Genomic DNA, 17,984 nt, shown 5'->3' with positions numbered 1-17,984 from the left:
TTCACAGATTGAAGAATGGGGCCCCTTTGACTTGGTGATTGGTGGAAGCCCATGCAATGATCTCTCAAATGTGAACCCAGCCAGGAAAGGCCTGTACGGTGAGTATCCCAGCTGACCCTATGTCACCTGAGTGCTGGTCCAGGAGGAGTGGTCTAAGAAAGAACTATTTGTTTCTGGCCAACCTTACCTCTTGGCTCTTTCCTTGTCCATAGTAAATCCTGTCCCCCAGAGATACCAGTAAATACTGCACTGCTGATGCCCATGTCCTTAGTCATTCCAAAAGACTGCAGGTAGGAAGACTGTAGGGTATCAGCTGTAGTCAGGTGATCCCTGGGGAACCCATTGGTCTCACTATGGAGGGGTGGGCTGAAGGATTTGAACCTGGCTCTGCCATCTTGTTTTGTGGGCTCAGAGGGCACCGGCCGGCTCTTCTTTGAGTTCTACCACCTGCTGAATTACACACGCCCCAAGGAGGGTGACGACCGGCCCTTCTTCTGGATGTTTGAGAATGTGGTAGCCATGAAGGTCGGTGACAAGAGGGACATCTCTCGTTTCCTAGAGGTAAGGGACCTGGGGTCCTGAGTATCCAGAGTGCATGGGTGGGTGAGTCCTGCTGGCATTGGGGGTTGTTGGGTGTTTCTGCTTTGGGGAATGACTTTGGGTTCTAGATGGAGGACATGGCTAAATCCAAAAATCTAAAACTAACGGAGTCAGGTGGGTTGATTCTTTTTAGTACATGGAAGACAGTTTGATCTCGACCTCACCCTGAATCCCCCTGAAGTTTGATGATGAAATCCTCATCTCCCTACTTTTGGAAGCCTCAGGGGATTTGACTAAACTTTGTTTTTCACTCTGGGGTCATTTTTCTTCTCACCGTTCTGAGAACTGCTGTTTTAAGGGGCTGCCAGCAGTCCATTGACACAATATCATCAAGCATTATAGTAAATGCTTTTTATGCATTTAATTCCTTTTCTCCAAACTTTATAGCTTGTGGTCAGCTAGAGAGGTTATAGAACTGGCTCCTTAGTTCCTTCATGGTGTGTGAACTTGGCAGAGGGCTGACGGAAGCCATATTTTGCCAAAACTGTATTCCTGCACCCACCTTCCAACTTGACAGATTTCAGTTTTGAGCTACTTTTACTCTCTGTACATATAGCACATTCTGTAATTATCTGGCTTGTCCGAGGGTATATCCTCTCTTAGAACCTGCAGGTCCGGTTGGGTGTCTCTTGCCATTAATATCTGGGCACTTCTGTCTTCCAGCCAGATTCTTACCATTTTTTTAAAGTTTATTTATCTTGAGAGAGAGAGAGCGCGAGCAGGGGAGGGACGGAGAGGGGGAGAGAAGGAATCCCAAGCAGACTCCATGCTATCAGCATGGAGCCTGATGCAGGGCTCGATCCCACAACTGTGAGATCAAGACCTGAGCTGAAATCAAGAATCAGACTTTTAATAGACTGAACCACCCAGGCGCACCCAGCTAGATTGTTGATGGGAATTGGTCTTTCCTCTTGCTGAGGGGAACCATGCCTCTTCTGTAGCAGAGGCTGCCCTGTCACCTGCCCCGGTCAAGCCCCACCCTGGCTTACACCTGAATACTGACATGAGCTCCCAGCTGCTGCCCTTCTCTCTGCAGTGTAACCCAGTGATGATCGATGCCATCAAAGTGTCTGCTGCTCACAGGGCCCGCTACTTCTGGGGCAACCTGCCTGGAATGAACAGGTAACAAGGGGCTCAAGCTGGGTCAGGTAACGGCCGAGTTAAGTGTAACTAATGGTGTGAGCCCTAACTGTGAAGTCTTGTGACCCAGAGAATCATTCAACCCTTCTAGAAAGCACCGAATCTGCTGAGAAATGGCCCCAGCTGGGATTCAGACTGGTGTTGTGGTTGATGCCTGTTGGGAAGTACAGCAACTACATGGAAATCGGAGGCCAGGATTCCTTAGTCTTCTCTGACTTGTTCCCGCTCTGCCCATGGGGCAGGTTCTTAAAAGTGCCTGGAGCTGGGATAGAGCAGAGTGCTAATGCCCCACCTGTTCTCCCAGTTGGTATCCAATTGGGAAATAAAAGTAAATTGTTAGATGAAGTGACCCCTGGATGAGGCCTGTGGTGACCAGCCAGGTGGCAGAACCGTGCTAACCTGTCTCCCTTGGATTTTCTTAATCAAGAGTTTTCACGACTTGTTATCAATCTTTTCATGTTCAAAGCCACAAAGTAAACGGCATTGCTGAGGATTCGTTATCTCCTAGATGTGGTTTCCAGGAGAACAACCTGCTGATTAAGATACACAATGTGATGGTTAATGTGACATCCCAGACTTGCAAATGAGTTGAGCTTAAAGAAATTTCTCCCTTAGAAAGAAGGACTGAAAGCATAATAACTTTCAGGCAGTTAGCAAAGTGTGAACAGAGGGGAGAAGGTGCTGGAATAGCTTGTAGGATTTCTGTTGGGTAGGCTGTGTTTTTGTTTGGCTGATCAGCCAGTGAAATGGAAAATGCCCATGTCTGGATGAAGTGGGCTTTTTCTTTCTTTCTTTTTTTTTTTTTAACGTTTATTTATTTTTGAGACAGAGACAGACAGAGCATGAACGGGGGAGGGTCAGAGAGAGAGAGAGAGGGAGACACAGAATCTGAAACAGGCTCCAGGCTCCGAGCTGTCAGCACACAGCCTGACGCGGGGCTTGAACTCAACCGCGAGATCATGACCTGAGCCGAAGTCGGACACTTAACTGACTGAGGCACCCAGGAGCCCCTTAAGTGGGCTCTTTCACTCAACACTTGAGCCCTCTGTGCCAGCCACTGCTGTATGTGCTGCCAGCTTAGTGGTATGCACATTAGATGTCAGTCGCAGCTCTTATGGAGTTGACGTGCTCATGGCAGATGGGTAGAGAAGACAGTAAATAATTTTGCAGTCATGGCTGGAGGTGGGGGCATCGTAGGAACCAGTGGGGATGCTTCTCCTTCTGGCAGGGCGTTAAATGAAAGAATAGAGCCACGCGGCTATTAGAGGGAAAGACAAACATTCCGGGAAGAAGGAATAGGGGAAGGGGCGATGTTGAAGAATGCATTGGAAGACCGGCTCAAGAACTGTTCCAGGGTCCAGAGTGGCTGGGGCAGTAAGGCAAAGGACTCAGAAGTATGGGCCAAGTTATGTGGCCCTTCTGGGTCATAGCATAGAAATTCGTGAACCGTTTTAAGCAGGTGAGAGTTGGATCTCATGTTCATGGTACTTGCTCATAGAAGGATAGACAATAGCAGGATGAGGGCAGCAATGGGGAGACCAGTAAGGGTGGATGTTCAGAGGAGGGCCCCAGGAGGCACCACCCATACATGCTCAACACAATGTGAGTCCGGCTCTGGGTGGGGGGTGGTGGTGGAGTCCTGTGGAATTCGGCAGGATGGATGGATCAGATTGTGGGTAACGTGAGGGTAGGACTAACAGAATTTGCCGACCCATTGGGTGTAGGGTATCAGATGAAAGGAGTCTGCAGTCTCCACAGCTTTCTGCCCAATTGTGAGAACTGAATGGCTACAGCTGTGCTGTGCAGGGCTGTAGGAGGGGTGACCCAGCCATCAACTGGTGATCACAGACCCAAATCCAGCCATTAGTCTACACACCTTGGTTGTGTAGAGTCCAAGCTGCCTTCACTCCCTTGGGTTCATGGAAGACTCAAGATTCGGGTAGGCAGGCATTTTGAAGCTTGGAAGGTGAGGTCAAGGGAATCTCTGACAGAATCTAGGGGAATGTTTTGTGTGATTCAGAGGCCCCTCCTATGGGCACCATATTCATTCTTACATCTGATTGCCTTTTGGCCTTGAAGTTCCTAACACAGGGGTTGCTGTGGTGTTCGTGAACTCTGTGCATTCAGACCTTCTGCTGGTTTTCTGCTCTGGAACTGCTTAACCCCTTGGTTCCTCAATTTCTAGCCCTTCCCCTTCTCAGGCATCTGTCTGCCTTTCTCCATTTGCAGGTTTCAATGGTAAAAGTTAAAAGAGTGATTGGTAGTATTGTGAACCCACCTCCTGTCTCTCTTACTTGTACTTCCTTTTAGCCATGAAAGCTTCTGGAGGCCCCATCCACCCCCCCAGTGTAAGCCACCAAATCATGGGTTTGATGTGCTAGTTGTAACGAGTAGACCCACAAAGTCCTAACCCAAGATCCTGATGAAGCCCAGACAGGGGGCCTAACTTGCTCAAGGTCACTCAGCCAGTGAACAGTTGAGGCTGGACTGGAAGGGTTTCCTGACTTTTTCCAGTGTGCTTTCCCTCATCCTGCTCTCAGGGGAGAGCTCTGCCTAATATTAGAATTTGGAAATGGGGAGCATTTGCTCTGGGACATTGGGCGGCCTCTTCAAGGGGCTAGTCTGTCCATAGCTTTGTTGCACAGTCATGTGCTCTTGCGAGGCTCATTTTTTTATCAGGAATTTGTAGCAAGTTCACTGCCAGAGCTCATTTTGCAGTCTTTGGCCCTCACTCCCACCCTGGGGAGCGCCTAGCCGAGGCCCCTTTGTAGTTGGTAGAAAGTAATGGGTTTTGGATGTTCCCAGGCCCGTGATAGCATCAAAGAATGATAAACTCGAGCTGCAGGACTGCTTGGAGTTCAATAGGACAGCAAAGGTAAGATGTTCTAACAAATGGTCTCTGGAAACACACTTGGTGACCTCCAAGCGAGGACTTGACCGTGGTGTCCAGTTTGTTCCTGCCACCCCTCCCCTCCCGCCCCCCACATGACTCCCTGGTGCTGGGCCTCTTTCACCACGTCATTGCTCTCTCCCTCCCCTCTTTAAGCACAACGGTAGGAGAGGTTCTTGATAAACAAATAATCACCATGAGAAAAGGCAACTAGACTTTCCAATTGTGAATAGAGACACAGATTATTTCAGCTGGTCCTCCTGGTAACAAACAAGTAATTCTACCTTTGCCAAAAAAAAAAAAAAAAAATGTCTGCTGTTAAGTCATAGTTAATTACAAGACCTCCATAAATGTAATGTTTATATCAAGCTAAGTTTCATTCCTTCAAAACCCAGTGGGCCATTCTCTACAATCTGGGTGGGTTTTTTTTACTTTTGCTTAATCCTGCTTGGTCAATAACTCTGTTTTCATGGCCCCCATGTGATCTCATTCATGGTCACTGTTTTGTTTATCTGCTGTTCTCTGTGAGGCTGGTCCTTCATGTTCATTAACTTCTTGGTGTTTGTGGGAAACACAAAATGTTCTTGCCCTTCCAGCTCTCCTTTTCTCATTCCCTCTGTGAGCCCATCCCTGCCCCCCTCTGTCCCACACCTGCCTTCCCTCCTGCATCTTCCCTAGGTGCTTTTGAGCCTTGACTTGACCCCAATCCTTCATTCTGTGCTCACTCCATGATGTCGTTTTGTTCTCCAGTTAAAGAAAGTACAGACAATAACCACCAAGTCGAACTCGATCAGACAGGGGAAAAACCAACTTTTCCCTGTTGTCATGAATGGCAAAGAAGATGTTTTGTGGTGCACTGAGCTAGAAAGGTGAGCAGAGCTGCACGTGAAGAGGGAAATCCCACAGGCAGAGAGAAAGGGGAAGAATACGTGGTTAAGGATGGCAGGACAAATGGCCAGGTGCTTGCCTTAATTCTGCATGGTCTCCCTGACCTATGTTCCTGGGGCTGGGAATAATACCTTTTCAGAGTTAGTGCTGATTTTCCTGGTAGAAATGACAGAAGGGTGGTGGTGGTGAGGAATCTGAAACATGAGGTCATTAGATGGCACCATCTCTCTGTGTTCTGGCTGTGCTGCCCTGGCATTTACCTCCCCCAACATGTTGGGGTTCCAGAATGTATGAGGAACCAGCTAAAGAAAACCCCATTGACTTGCCATTGGTCTTTCTGAGAAGATCCCTTCGGCCAAGTTGTTGGTTCTAAAGCTGATTCCTACTTAGCCACAGTCTGTCATCTTCTTCCATTTACTTGGCTAAGTTGGTAGTTAAACTATTTTGATTCAAAAAACTAGCTCTTGGGTTTCAATTCTCCTATTGTGGTTTCAATTTTTTTTTCTTTTGTTTTCCCTTATTGTTCAAAATGTAGGAAGGGCTATGAATATTCCTTTTTACATTTTTGGCTGTGTCTCAAGGATTTGATAAGAGTACTTGTATTCCAGTTAGTTCGGTCCTACAGCTGGTTTTATTTCTAATTTGATTTAACAATAGTTTTCTTAGTTTTAAAGTTAAGTTCTGATTTGTAGAAAGAAACTGGTGGGTATTCTTGCCATTCATCTCGTGGGTTATTCTGTATTTTGAGACCTAAACCTAACATGCTGGGCTGGCTCTGTGATACGGGGGCTGGTGCAGATGGCTGTCGTTTATAGGCTAAAGAAGACAGAAGCCTAAGGTGTTACATCTCTGGCAGGTTTCTTCAAACCCATTCAGCCATTGGCCCGTTGGTGTGCACACTAAAGGGGTTAGTTTGTAAAGCCAGGAAAGACTGAGGTCCAGTGTTTCTGTAGCCTCTCACCAGGCCTGGTAGAATCCCATAGAGGAAGCTCTTGGTATATTTGGTTGCCACCTGCGTTACGTCCAGCTTGGACCCTGATCTAACAACTGGCTTTGAAGAGAGAAAGAAAATGCAGGATAAGTCAATGTAGTCACGGTTAATTATTTGAGCACATGCTGATCCATTTCTGGAAGTGTCCTTATTTCTTATTAGGGAGATTGCCTAACTTTTCTCATCTTGTGGTCTGAAGGCAGATACATGTCTCTTTGCTTGCTGTCTGGCTTTCTTGGCATGCATTCACTCATCCATCCATTCATTTATTCACTCATTCTTATGGGAAAGGTCCACTGAGCACCAGCTGTGCGCCAGGAGCACAGTGCTAAGGCTTGGGTATGCACAAAACAGACATCCTCATAGAGGAACCCTGCCCTCATGTGCTGAAGAACCGGTGGGCCTGACCTCTGGGGGTCAAGAGAGGGCTCGTGTGCAGGCCTGATTGGCCTGATGGGATAAAGGGCAGAAAGAACAGTGCCATACTGTTCACGTTTAAGATCTTCCAGAGGTGCTAAGCGTGGTGGAGGGGGGCGCTTCTGACTCCCTGTCTTTGTACTCTGGTGCCTCCCGCCAGGATCTTCGGCTTTCCTGTACACTACACGGATGTGTCCAACATGGGCCGTGGTGCCCGCCAGAAGCTGCTTGGGAGGTCCTGGAGTGTGCCTGTCATCCGACACCTCTTCGCCCCCCTGAAGGACTACTTTGCCTGTGAATAGCCCCCAGGCACCCAGAGCCCAGGAGCACTGGGGCATGTGGGGCAGAGCCAGGACCCAGGAGGTACAGCCTCAGCTCTGCCCTTCCTCTGCTCCGCGTTGTGGGGTTGCGCCACCTATCCTTGGCAGGAGCAGAGCCATGCGACCCCCTCCTGGCAGGGAAAGCCTGAGGTGCTGCCTCCTTGTGCACAATTCAGACCTGGCTGCTAGGAGTGGCCAAACACGGTGCTCGTTTTGTCTTCTAAAATTTTTAAAACTTGAAGTAGGTAGTAAGATGGTTTTTTTTTTTTTTTTCCCCTCCCGGGTTTACCGCTCAGAGAAACAATGGCTAAGATACCAAAACCACAGTGCCAACAGCCCTCCAATACTCAGGTTAATGCTGAAAAATCACCCAAGACAGTTATCCCAAGACTATGATTTTTAAAAAACATCTGCGGCTCCTTGTTTCCCAGGACTGCAGTGGTAGACATGTAGCTAAGGGACATTTTAAGGGCCCTGGATGTTTTTCTTCCTAGGGCTAGCAGAAGAGGAGATGACGTCTATGTCATTCTTGAATTTTCCCTAGCACATTCCCCTGGCCTCAGTATAAAGGGCTGGGACCCGCTGTCAGGGCCCGTGTAGAATATTTTCTGTAATGATGATGATTTCAGCAGGGATGACCTCATCATCACATTCAGGGCTATTTTCCCCCCCACAGACCCACAGGGAGGACCACCGTTAGCGATATCCCTCCCAGTGACTGCAATAGAACCCTCCGGGGAGCTCAGGAAGGGGTGGGCTGGGTATAAATTGCCATATATTATGCGGACAGGTATGGCTTCTCGCTATCTCCCTCTTCCCCACTAGAAGGGAACAAAGGAGTAGGCTTAGGTAAGACATCCCTGCCCACCCCCAAAATGCACCCTTCCAGACTACTTTGCAGGCACAGGTCTCCACATTAGAAGTAGGATACCCCAATTCCTCAGCCTTTTTCTAAACTGAGAAGCAATGACAGCCGGGGCACAAGCACATTCCCTGCACTCTCCCCTCATCTAAGAGATTGCAGGGGGAAACTGCAATAAAAGCTCGACCCTCCTTCCAGAGATTTTAAAGTCCTTTTGTATTCCATGAGAAGTTGTTTTTAGGGGGAATGGGAGGTCGGGAAAGCTGCATTTCAGAAATGCTGTCGTAATGGTTTTTAACACCTTTTACTCTTCTTACTGGTGCTATTTTGTAGAATAAGGAACAACGTTGACAGGTTTTGTGGGAATTTTTTTATACACTTTTTTTTTTAAATCACAGACTTCTATTTTTATGTTTTAACATTTTCATAAAAAGTTTTTTTTTTTTTGTAACTGGAGCCACGTAACAAGTATGGGGGAAAATTGTGCCTTGTTTCAACAGTCTTGCTAATTTTTAGGCTGAAAAATGACAGATGCCTAGAGTTTACCTTATGTTGAATTAAAATCAGTATTTCTCTAACAGTCTGGTGTCCCTTCTTTTGCAGGTCAGATGGGTGGGACGTGGGAGGGCCTGATTCCAGTGGAATAGGTGGGAGTCGAAGTAGGCCCTTGGTTCACGCAGCAAGCACAGTGTAGAAGTGAGAGTGAATGCAGGCCGGGGAGAGTGGGAGAGAGAATCCTAAGCAGGCTCCACACTCAAGCCTGTTGCTGATGCCGGGCCCAGTCCCAGTACTCTGGGATCATGACCCGAGCCAAAGTCAACAGTCACACTCAAAGGACTGAGCCACCCAAGTACCCCTCCAGGCTGTTTCTTATAGCTCTTGGGTAGCTGATCAAGATGATTAAGGACTCCAGAATCCCAAGGCTGCTTCTCTCAGTTCTCTACACCTTGGTTGGAATCCCTTGCACCCGGATGCACTACTCCCAAGTTGTCCTGTCCCTGTTCAGTCACAGGACTCACGGTAATGGCCCTAGGAATCTAACCTGTGGCCGCACCTCTTTGGGTAGAGTATCCCCGTTGCTCTGCAGGACTTTCCCAGCCGGCCAGCCAGGTGTCCCAATACCCCAGCCCATCATGCCATAGTCCTATCACTAGATCTACTAGATCTAGCCTTTGGTTAGGGACTAGGAGCCAGTGAAAAATTTCAGTGCCTCTCCCGAGGTTCATCTCGGTCAGCTGATGCCTGCCGAGGGAAAAAGGTTTGTAAACGGCTGCACATGCAATGAGTCAATTGAACATCAGCTGCACATGGCAACTATATAAGCCTCTTCCTGTAAAAAGTGTTCTAGTCCTGGCCACCTCCATGACTGTAGTTGTGGGCCTTATTAAGGCCAATGTTGGAATGGGGGATGAGGAACGTTTTGGAAGACACCATGGTGAGACGGTTGGCAATTAGCAAGCGGGCTGGCACTCCTGAGGTGTTGAGGTCCCAGGGGCCTCGGCTGCCCTATTAAGCCGGGTTGGTGTGCAGTGCTGCACCGAATACCAGGGCAGAATGAAGCGAAATAAACAGCCCCGGCCTCGAATCCCCAAGAGAGGAGGTGGACTAGCCCTCCAGGTGAGCGGCTCTTGGGTGGCCTGGTCCATTTGTGGGGCAGGTTGGGGGTTGGCTTTGGAGGGGCTGTCGGAGCTGTTCTTTAAACGAGATGGGGGGGCTATGTTGGTGTCTCCATGATCCCTGGCCCGACGGCAAGGGGGAAAATGCGACGAACATTCTGGGGGAAGGGGTTGGACCTCGTGTTACCTGTAGGCCTTTTCTGGAACAGTCTTCCAGTTGTCTGGAGCTCTATCCAGGAAGATAACATCTTTAGCAGGTAAGGAGCATAAATCCTGCCCACTTCCTAGGGCTGCTGTGAGTGTTCAAGGGCATGATCTGGGTAAAGAGCTTTGTCTGGTGCCTGACATGTAAGCCCTCATGTGTACGGGATGGCTTTGTGATAACAAAAGCCACTAGTCAGCGCAGTGTTAATGCCTGGGTACTGGTAGTGATGGTGACATTCGATATTTATTCATGTATTAAAGTCTTAAGGAAAAGCAGGGCAATAATCCCCCGGGTGCTGGGCTGATGATGCAACAGCATCTTGTGTTCAAGTTGTGTTCATCACCACCTCCCACCCCCCCCCCCCCCCCCCGCCCCTCGATCATGTTAGGGTCCCCTTGCTCCTTGTTAGGGAGAATTGACGGGGGTGGCTTTGGGATCTGGCACCCCAGAGTTCCGTGGAAGGGATCTTGCAGAAATATCCAGTATCCATTCTAGAACCACGCATTGCCCTTGGTTATTTATTTTTGAAACTTGTGAAATATACAGAGCCATGCATAAATCGCAGTGTTTCAGGCCTTATAACCTAGTGTCCTCTCTGAGCCTTGGTTCATCCTGAGGTCTCAGCATCGAAGAAGGGAAACAGGTGGGCATTACTGGAGTTGGTGATATTTACTCTGAGTCTTTGCACATGCTGTCCGGAACAGCCTCCTTGCCAAACTAGTCCTCCAGTTCTTACTCTCCCAGGAAGCCTTCTTTGCCCCCATTCAAGGCAGGATTAGAAGCCCTTTCCTGATCTGAGTCCTCCTTCCCTGTGGATAGATAGGAGAATTTATCTTAGCACAAAGCACACTGTATTATAACTTAGTTTTGTAGTCTTCTCTCCCTTGAGCTCGTGAAGTGCCTAAAGCAGCCGAGACCTCCCAACACCAGTTTTTAGCTCAGTAAACTTGTCATACGTTTGGAAAGCTTAGGCCTTGAAGTCATACTTTTTGTTTTGTTTTTGGAGAGGGAACTCACATATTCTACCTGCAATAGAGATCACTCCCATGTTAAAATAATTGCTTAAAAACCCATGTTGAAGTCTTCAAAGCTATTTTTCCTGCTGGAGAGAAACTTTTTTTTTCACTATTCTCTGCCCTTTTGCAGTCAAGGCTTAATCTGACCCAGATAATCTTGGCTAGCACCCTCCTGAGTAACATTCAGACTGGAAACTTAAAAGCTCAGAGGCTAGGGGCACTTGGGTGCCTCAGTCAGTTAAACATTCTACTCTTGATTTCAGCTCATGATCTCACAGTTCGTGAGTTCGAGCCCCACATCAGGCTCTGCACTGACAGTGTGGAGCCTGCTTAGAATTTCTCTCTCTCTCTCTGCCCCTCCCTGGCTTGTTCTATCTCTCTCTCAAAATAAACATTAAAAAAAATTAAAACAACAACAAAAAAACTCAGAGGCTAGGGGCGTCTGGCTGGCTCAGTTGGTAGAGGCTGGGACTTTTTAACTTGGGTCAAGAGTTTGAGCCCCTCTTTGGGCCTAGAGCTTACATACCTCAATTTATATATATATATATATATATATATATATATATATATATATATATATATTTATCTTAGAGAGAGAGAAAGACAGCACAATCAGGGGGAGGGGCACAGAGAGGGGGAGACACAGAATCCCAAGCAGGCCCCACGCTCTGAACAAAGAGCGCCAGGCTGTGCTGGAACTTAACGACGGGAGATCACGACCTGAGCCGAAGTCTGAAGCTTAACCGACTGAGCCACCCAGCCGCCCCCATAGAGCTTACTTTTAGTCACAACTAAAAGCTCAGAGGCTATGTCTGGTTTTTGCTTACTATGAAATACCTAGGGCCTGATTGATCAGAAAAAAATATTTGTGGGACGCATGAATAAATGATACCTAGACAAAACCCAGCTCAAAACCTGAGTCAGCTTCTGTGATGCTGGGCAAGTCAATCTCGGAACCTCAGCTTCCTCTTCTTTAAAGTGGGTGTAACTCATTCTTTCAGCAAAGTCAGGCAGTGGGACACAGACTGAGAAGATCCTTGCTTTTGTGGAACTTAAGGAAAGGCAGACAAAGGCATAAACGAATAAACACGAGGACTTCATAGGCACTGAGAGGAAAATAAAAGGATGATGAGATCACAGGGTCATAACAGAGTGTTCACAGGATGTCTCTGAGGTGACTTTTAAGTCTTTCCTCAAAGCTCCTACCAAGTATCTTTATTATCCAATAGCCCATTTTTGTAGAAATTCATTGTAATACCGATTTTTTTTTTTTTTTTTTTTGACTCCTGGGGTGGGGAATTTGTAACTGGATTCTTCCTACTAGGCAGGCAAACCCGGACTGGGGCGGGATCTCATTGGCTTCGGCAGACCACGTGGCTGATTGCCCTGGCAGCCGGCGTCCCGCCCCCGGGGCGCCCGAGCAGTCTATCACTGGCCGGGCCCCGCCCCTGGCGCGCGGCTCAGTCCCTCTCTATAAAAGGAGCCGGCGGGGACTGACGAGCCTGTACGTCTGCGCGTAACGGGGCGGGGGGTGCGTGTGAGGTCATCGCGCGGGCGGGCGGGCGGGGTCGGGCGGTTTGAACGAGACGAAGACGGAACCGAAGCCGGGCACAGGCAGTGGACGCGGTCCCGCCGAGAGCCGGTGAGCCGGCTAGCGGGCACGGGGCGGCGGCCGGGGGGTGGCCGGGTGGGCTTCGGGCCGGGCAGGCACCGGCGGGCCTTGCGGGCAATGCCTGGGCCGCTCCTCGAGGCCATGCAGATCGGGTCGGGTGGGGGGAAGGGCGGGGCCGTGACCCGGCGCGCGCGGACTGGGCTGGGGGCGCGCGCCGAGTTCTGCCATGGGCGGGGCCTCGGGCCGGAAGTGGGGGCTGCCCCTCGGTAGCGTGGGGGCTTCTGGGCCGCGGCCTAGGTGTGGGACCGGGACAGCGGTAGCGGGCTGTTCCGGGTTGGCCAGTCTGGGTAAGGGGGTGTGTGTGGTTGAAGTGAATCCTGCTAGGAGCTCTGGGGACCCCCACTGTAGGAAGCTGTCGCCTGGTGGTCAAGCGTTCGGTTTTGAATTCAGACCTGGGTTCCATTCCTTGCGGTGCGACCTTGGGCAGGTGCTGGAACCTCACGGCCTTAGTCTCCTCATCTGTAAAACGGGGACAATGATAAGACTACAGAAAGCTTTTATCACATTATGGGGCAAGAAGTAGGCCAGCTCAATGGACTCCTTCCTTTCGTCATGCGGTATTTGTTGAGCGCCTACTAAGTACTAGGTGTGCTGAGCGTTGGCTATAACCCGGGAGCAGGAGGCAAAGGCGTCTGCCTTGTGGTGGGGAGACAGATAGGAAATAAGAAAATGAATATATGGACAAGATAATTTCGGGATAATTTCATATAATTACTATGAAGACAGTATAACAGGGTGATAGGAACAGTGCTTTTCCAGTCCCTGCTTCACAGCTGCCCTGAGGTGCTTCAGGTCAGAGTTCACCCTCTGCCCCATTTTGAAGATGAAGATCCTGAGGCCCATTGAAGGGAAGGTACACTAAACCTGGCATTCACTTCCTGTTGGGGTGCTGTAAGAATTGTGATAATAATACACTTGATCTTAGCCAAAAGGCCAAGAAGCGATAGAATTTGATAATAATAGCTATTTGCTAGTTGGGCATATGCTATGTGCCAGGTATTGTGTTAAGTGCTTGCTGTGGCATTGTATCATTTAATATCACACTATCTCTAAGAGATCCTATGTTCATTTTTTAAAATCTTTTAATGTTTATTTTTGAGAGAGAGCGAGAGAGACAGTTTGAGTGGGAGGGAGACAGAGGCAGAGAGAGAGGGAGACAAAGAATCCCAAGCAGGCACCAGGCTCTGAGCTGTCAGCAGAGCCCGATGTGGGGCTCAGACTCACAAACTGTGAGATCATCACCTGAGCCGAAGTCAGAGCTTAACCAACTGAACTGCCCAGGCCCCCCTGTTCATTTTTTTTTTTTAAGTTTATTTATTTTGAGAGAGAGAGAGCACGAGCACATGTGTGCACGGGGAAGGGGCAGAGGGAGGGGGAGAGAGCATCCTGAGCAGGTTCTTCACTGTCAGCACGGAGCCCTGACCCGGGGCTGGAACTCATGAACCGTGAGATCATGACCTGAGCTGAAACCACGAGTTGGGTGCTGAACCGACTGAGCCACCCAGGCTCCCCAATCCCGTGTTCCTTTCTACAAATAAGGGACTGAGACTCTCAGAGGTCAAGTGATTTGCTTTATACTGTCCAGCAATTGACTGAAGCCACATCTGTGATGCAAGAGTTGAGGCTCTCAACACCTGTATTATGCTACCTCCCTGAGAGCTAGTGTGTTTCATAGCAATGTGCCCCTTGTGGTGGTGTGTCAAAGTGCCTGGCACAGTTTCTGGCACACAGAGAAGCTCAAGACATGATGTGCTTTTCACTGAAGTGTTTTCACTTAGATTTCATGTAATCCTCACCACCACCTTGTGCAGAATGTATTCTTCACTGTTCACAGGTGAGCCATTTGTGATCCAGAAAGGGTCACATGGCTTTTGTCTGGTGGCACCTTCCCTCCCCCTTTCCATAGGGCTCACTATGGTTCCTTGGAAGTAATAGGGTGCTCCTCAGCCAGCATCCAATCAGAATGGGTTTCAGAGCCTGCAAGGAGAACAGTGAAGGAGGACAGATACCTGGGGAGGTTAAAGAGCTTTTTCAAGGCAGTTGAAACCTGGATCATGGAGCCTTCTAAAGGTGAGGCTTGCATGATGGTCATGGGGTGTGCCATTGAAGCCAAGCAATGGAATTCTTACGGGGGAAGCTGTAGGTAGCTGTACTGTAGCTCTGAGAACTAGGCTCTGTTTTGACTGCCTGGAAGAGCCAATTAATTGGTTGAGTCAGTGGATGTTTATTGCATGTCCACAGGGTGCCTGACCCCATGTCTTTAGTGGCTGCAGAGTTTGCGGAGCACATGGGACCAGGTATTAATGTACTGCTAATGAAAGAGTTTTAAATTATATGATGATGAAAGGCCATTAACGTTTTCTGAGCTGGGGTGTGGTCAGGAGACACACGTGGCTTAACCAGCTGCTTACATTTTATGGTAGCATGACACATACAATACCCGCAGTGTGTATGAATGTGGCCAAAATAGATTACAAGTGCTTAGCCTGTGACCGTGCTTTTTGTTTGGATGTATCTCTCCTTGGTCCTCGGTAATAGTGTTTTGCACACAATATGCGTTACATTTATTCATTCAGGGATTTTAAACGGGGGAGACACTTGATCGGATTTATGATTCAGAAAATTCTTTGTGGCTGCTGTGTAAGGACAGATTGAAGCAGTGAGACTAATTTGAAGGCTGCTGCAGTGGATGGGGATAAGAGATAGTGGGGCAGGTCTTGGGCACTGTTTTTGGCACTGCAGGTAGGAGGATGAGTGAGACAAGGCCCCTCCCTGCCTGGATCTTGTTTGTTTAATACCTGGTATGTGTCAGATACCACGCCGAGTATTTTATGTACCTTACCTCATTTAAACCTCACACTGTAATTTTTAGATAGGTGGCATTCCCTCGTAAGATAACTGAGGTGTACTGAAGTTAAGTACCTTGCCCTGGGTCATACAGGGAAAGAGCGACAGCCTCACACTCAAACCCGGGTCTTCTTAGCTGGAAATCCTCAGCTCTTTTCATAGAGCATATTGCCTCCTGGCCCAAATCTGAAATGATTCAGAAATGAAGAGATAATGACAATCCAATGTAATAATACCTATCATAGAGATTTGAATGAAGTACTGTGGGATCAGGAATTAATTTCCCAGTGGAGTCAGGAATTAAATTGTGTTGGCTTCCTGTATAAAATGGTTTTATCGTCTGAATTTAAAAGCTCAAGAGCGTTGACGGTTTGCTTTCTGAAAAAAGTGTACATGGATACAGTTTTCTGTCTTTGACACTGTCCTGCCCATCTGAAGACAAATAGCATTTATTGCATGCCCACTGTGTGCAAGGCACTGTGCCAAGTGCTGTGGGGGATAGGTGAATGTGGGATGTGAGAGCACAGACCTGATGAGTTATTTATCCTGCCAACCCTTAGTCACCCCTGCTCATAAAGAGGGGATTGGTTGGGTAGATCACTGTCTCTTCTAGCCCTCTCATTCGGTAGCTCTGTGACTCATGAGGCTTGCAGGAAACCCGTGTGGGAAAACCAGCTCATGTAGTAGGCACGAGGTGGATGGAAGGAAGTGCCACGAGAGAGCATGAGGTCTCATGATGGTTCCAAATTTGCTTTGAGTTTTTGTTTCCCCAGTTGGTAATATTGATGTCTCAGGAAATGAGAGAAATTCTAAGTGTCAAGGTCACTATGAAATCCAGTCCTTTATAGTTCGTTGTGTGTCCTCCTGGTAATTGCCCAGAGATTTCACTCGGTCTGGATTAACCTGACCTTAACTCACATTGCTTGAGTTTTCCTTTCCCACAGTCCTCTACCAGCAGTTAAGTCATTTGGTCTTTTTCACATGTCGGGGAATGAGAATTCTTGTCCCCTTCAAGGTTCTTCTAGCTGGACTAAGAATCAAATTGACATGAGACAGATTAACAGGAGAAAATCAAATTTAGTAGGTGTATGTATGGAGAATTTGCATGGTCACGGGAATTCCAAAGACAGGCAAAATGAGGTCTATGTTCCTCTAAGGAGGGGTCTGGGATTTCAGAGGAAAGGAATGCACTTCACAGGGCGATAAGAGCAGGTAATTAGATGTTTGCCCTACCATACAGATGGGTCACTCATAACATTTATCTCTGCTAATAACCCTTTTTCCTGGGAAAGACCCCCCAGTTTAGATTCTTCTGTGTGGTTAAGGAAGGGACAAAAGTTTTTTGTGCACACGGGGTCTCGAGTGCCTTCAGCTCAAAATAATCCACATGCCAAAGTGGCACGTTCTGGGGGTGTGGGGTGGGGGGCTGCCCTGAACCCCTTCACAGACTTAAATGAGAGTGTGATTCTACCCTGTTTAAATCCCCACAATGGATTCTTTAACAATTACAGAATAAAATCGAAACTCCTTACCTTGGCCTACGGAGTCCTGACGTGATCTGGTGTCTTAATTTCTTTTTCCTCTTCTGTTCCTGCTCTCCTTGCTTGCTGGGCCACAGCCACCTTTCACATCTCAGTGTGGCTGTGTTCTTCTGAATCTTAAGCTCAAACATCAAGTCAGAGAGGCTTTCCCTGACTACATTCCCCACCACCCTTACTTCCTAAATGGTTGATAGGAAATGACATTTGTTTGTGGGTTTGGTCTGTGTCAGACTTCCACTGCTAGAGCGGAAACTACCGGTGGGCAGACAACTTGTTTCTCTTGCTTTTCCATTTCTTTGGCCCTTGAACAGTGCTTGGTGTACATTTGCTGACTGAATGAGGATGATGATGGCATCCACATTTAATAGCATTTTAAGTTACTGTGTTTCTGTGTGTTTGTTGCTTTGCACCCGAAAGCCTGGCAGAAGGTTGAGGGGCAGCATTTTCTAGTGGCTGGGAGAGAATGTGGATGGTGGGGCTGGACAGGTTAGGCTGCCATTCCCAGGGTTTCTATGTTGAGCCTCTCTCCTCATCTGTAAAATGAGGAGAACGAGGTGAACCTTGCAGAGAGTTGTCGGGGTAAATGACAAGTGTCTGTGAAGCTCCTTAGATGTCTTCTGTCCCCAGGTGGTTTAGCAGAGAACAGCAGCAAGGTCTCTTCACTGTAAGGTTATTTCCCAACATGTTTGTAGTACTTAGGGTTTTGAGAAGTTTTATTTACTGTTTTGATTAGAAAAGTGGATATAGTCTTTAAAGAAAATATGGAGAATAGTGAAAACCAAAAAGAGGAATTAATAAAAGCCCACCATCTGGGGGTGCCTGGGTGGCTCAGTCAGTTAAGCGTCTGACTCTTGATTTCGGCTCAAGTCATGATCTCATAGTTCGTGGGATCCAGCCCCACATTGGGCTCTGTGCTTACAGCTCAGAGCCTGTTTGGGATTCTCTCTCCCTCTCTTTCTCTCTCTGCCCCTCCTCTGCT

At 48.1% G+C, this 17,984-nt stretch overlaps 2 protein-coding genes across 9 annotated transcripts in view; both read left to right on the top strand.

Moving 5' to 3' along the window:
* DNMT3B (DNA methyltransferase 3 beta) overlaps positions 1-8,686 on the top strand; it is a 42,108-nt gene extending 33,422 nt beyond the window's left edge. For 3 of the 7 annotated variants that reach the window (XM_047852096.1, XM_047852097.1, XM_047852094.1), the window contains 6 exons: positions 8-98; positions 413-561; positions 1,637-1,722; positions 4,546-4,615; positions 5,381-5,499; positions 7,087-8,686. In XM_047852096.1, coding sequence (XP_047708052.1) covers positions 8-98; positions 413-561; positions 1,637-1,722; positions 4,546-4,615; positions 5,381-5,499; positions 7,087-7,228 — 657 coding nt within the window. In that variant the 3' untranslated portion in view covers positions 7,229-8,686. Of the gene's footprint in view, positions 1-7; positions 99-412; positions 562-1,636; positions 1,723-1,831; positions 2,634-4,545; positions 4,616-5,380; positions 5,500-7,086 lie in introns of those variants that run through there. The other 4 variants (XM_047852100.1, XM_047852098.1, XM_047852101.1 and 1 more) reach the window with 3 other exon arrangements.
* A 3,805-nt stretch (positions 8,687-12,491) lies between these two features.
* MAPRE1 (microtubule associated protein RP/EB family member 1) overlaps positions 12,492-17,984 on the top strand; it is a 30,728-nt gene continuing 25,235 nt past the window's right edge. The window contains exon 1 of one of the 2 annotated variants that reach the window (XM_047852321.1): positions 12,492-12,587. The gene's annotated coding sequence lies outside the window, so the exon portion shown is untranslated. Of the gene's footprint in view, positions 12,588-12,885; positions 12,905-17,984 lie in introns of those variants that run through there. The other variant, XM_047852322.1, reaches the window with a different exon arrangement.

The sequence above is a fragment of the Prionailurus viverrinus genome, chromosome A3 (assembly GCF_022837055.1).
Source record: "Prionailurus viverrinus isolate Anna chromosome A3, UM_Priviv_1.0, whole genome shotgun sequence".
Lineage (NCBI taxonomy): Eukaryota > Metazoa > Chordata > Mammalia > Carnivora > Felidae > Prionailurus > Prionailurus viverrinus.
This window is presented reverse-complemented; position numbering and strand designations above follow the sequence as displayed.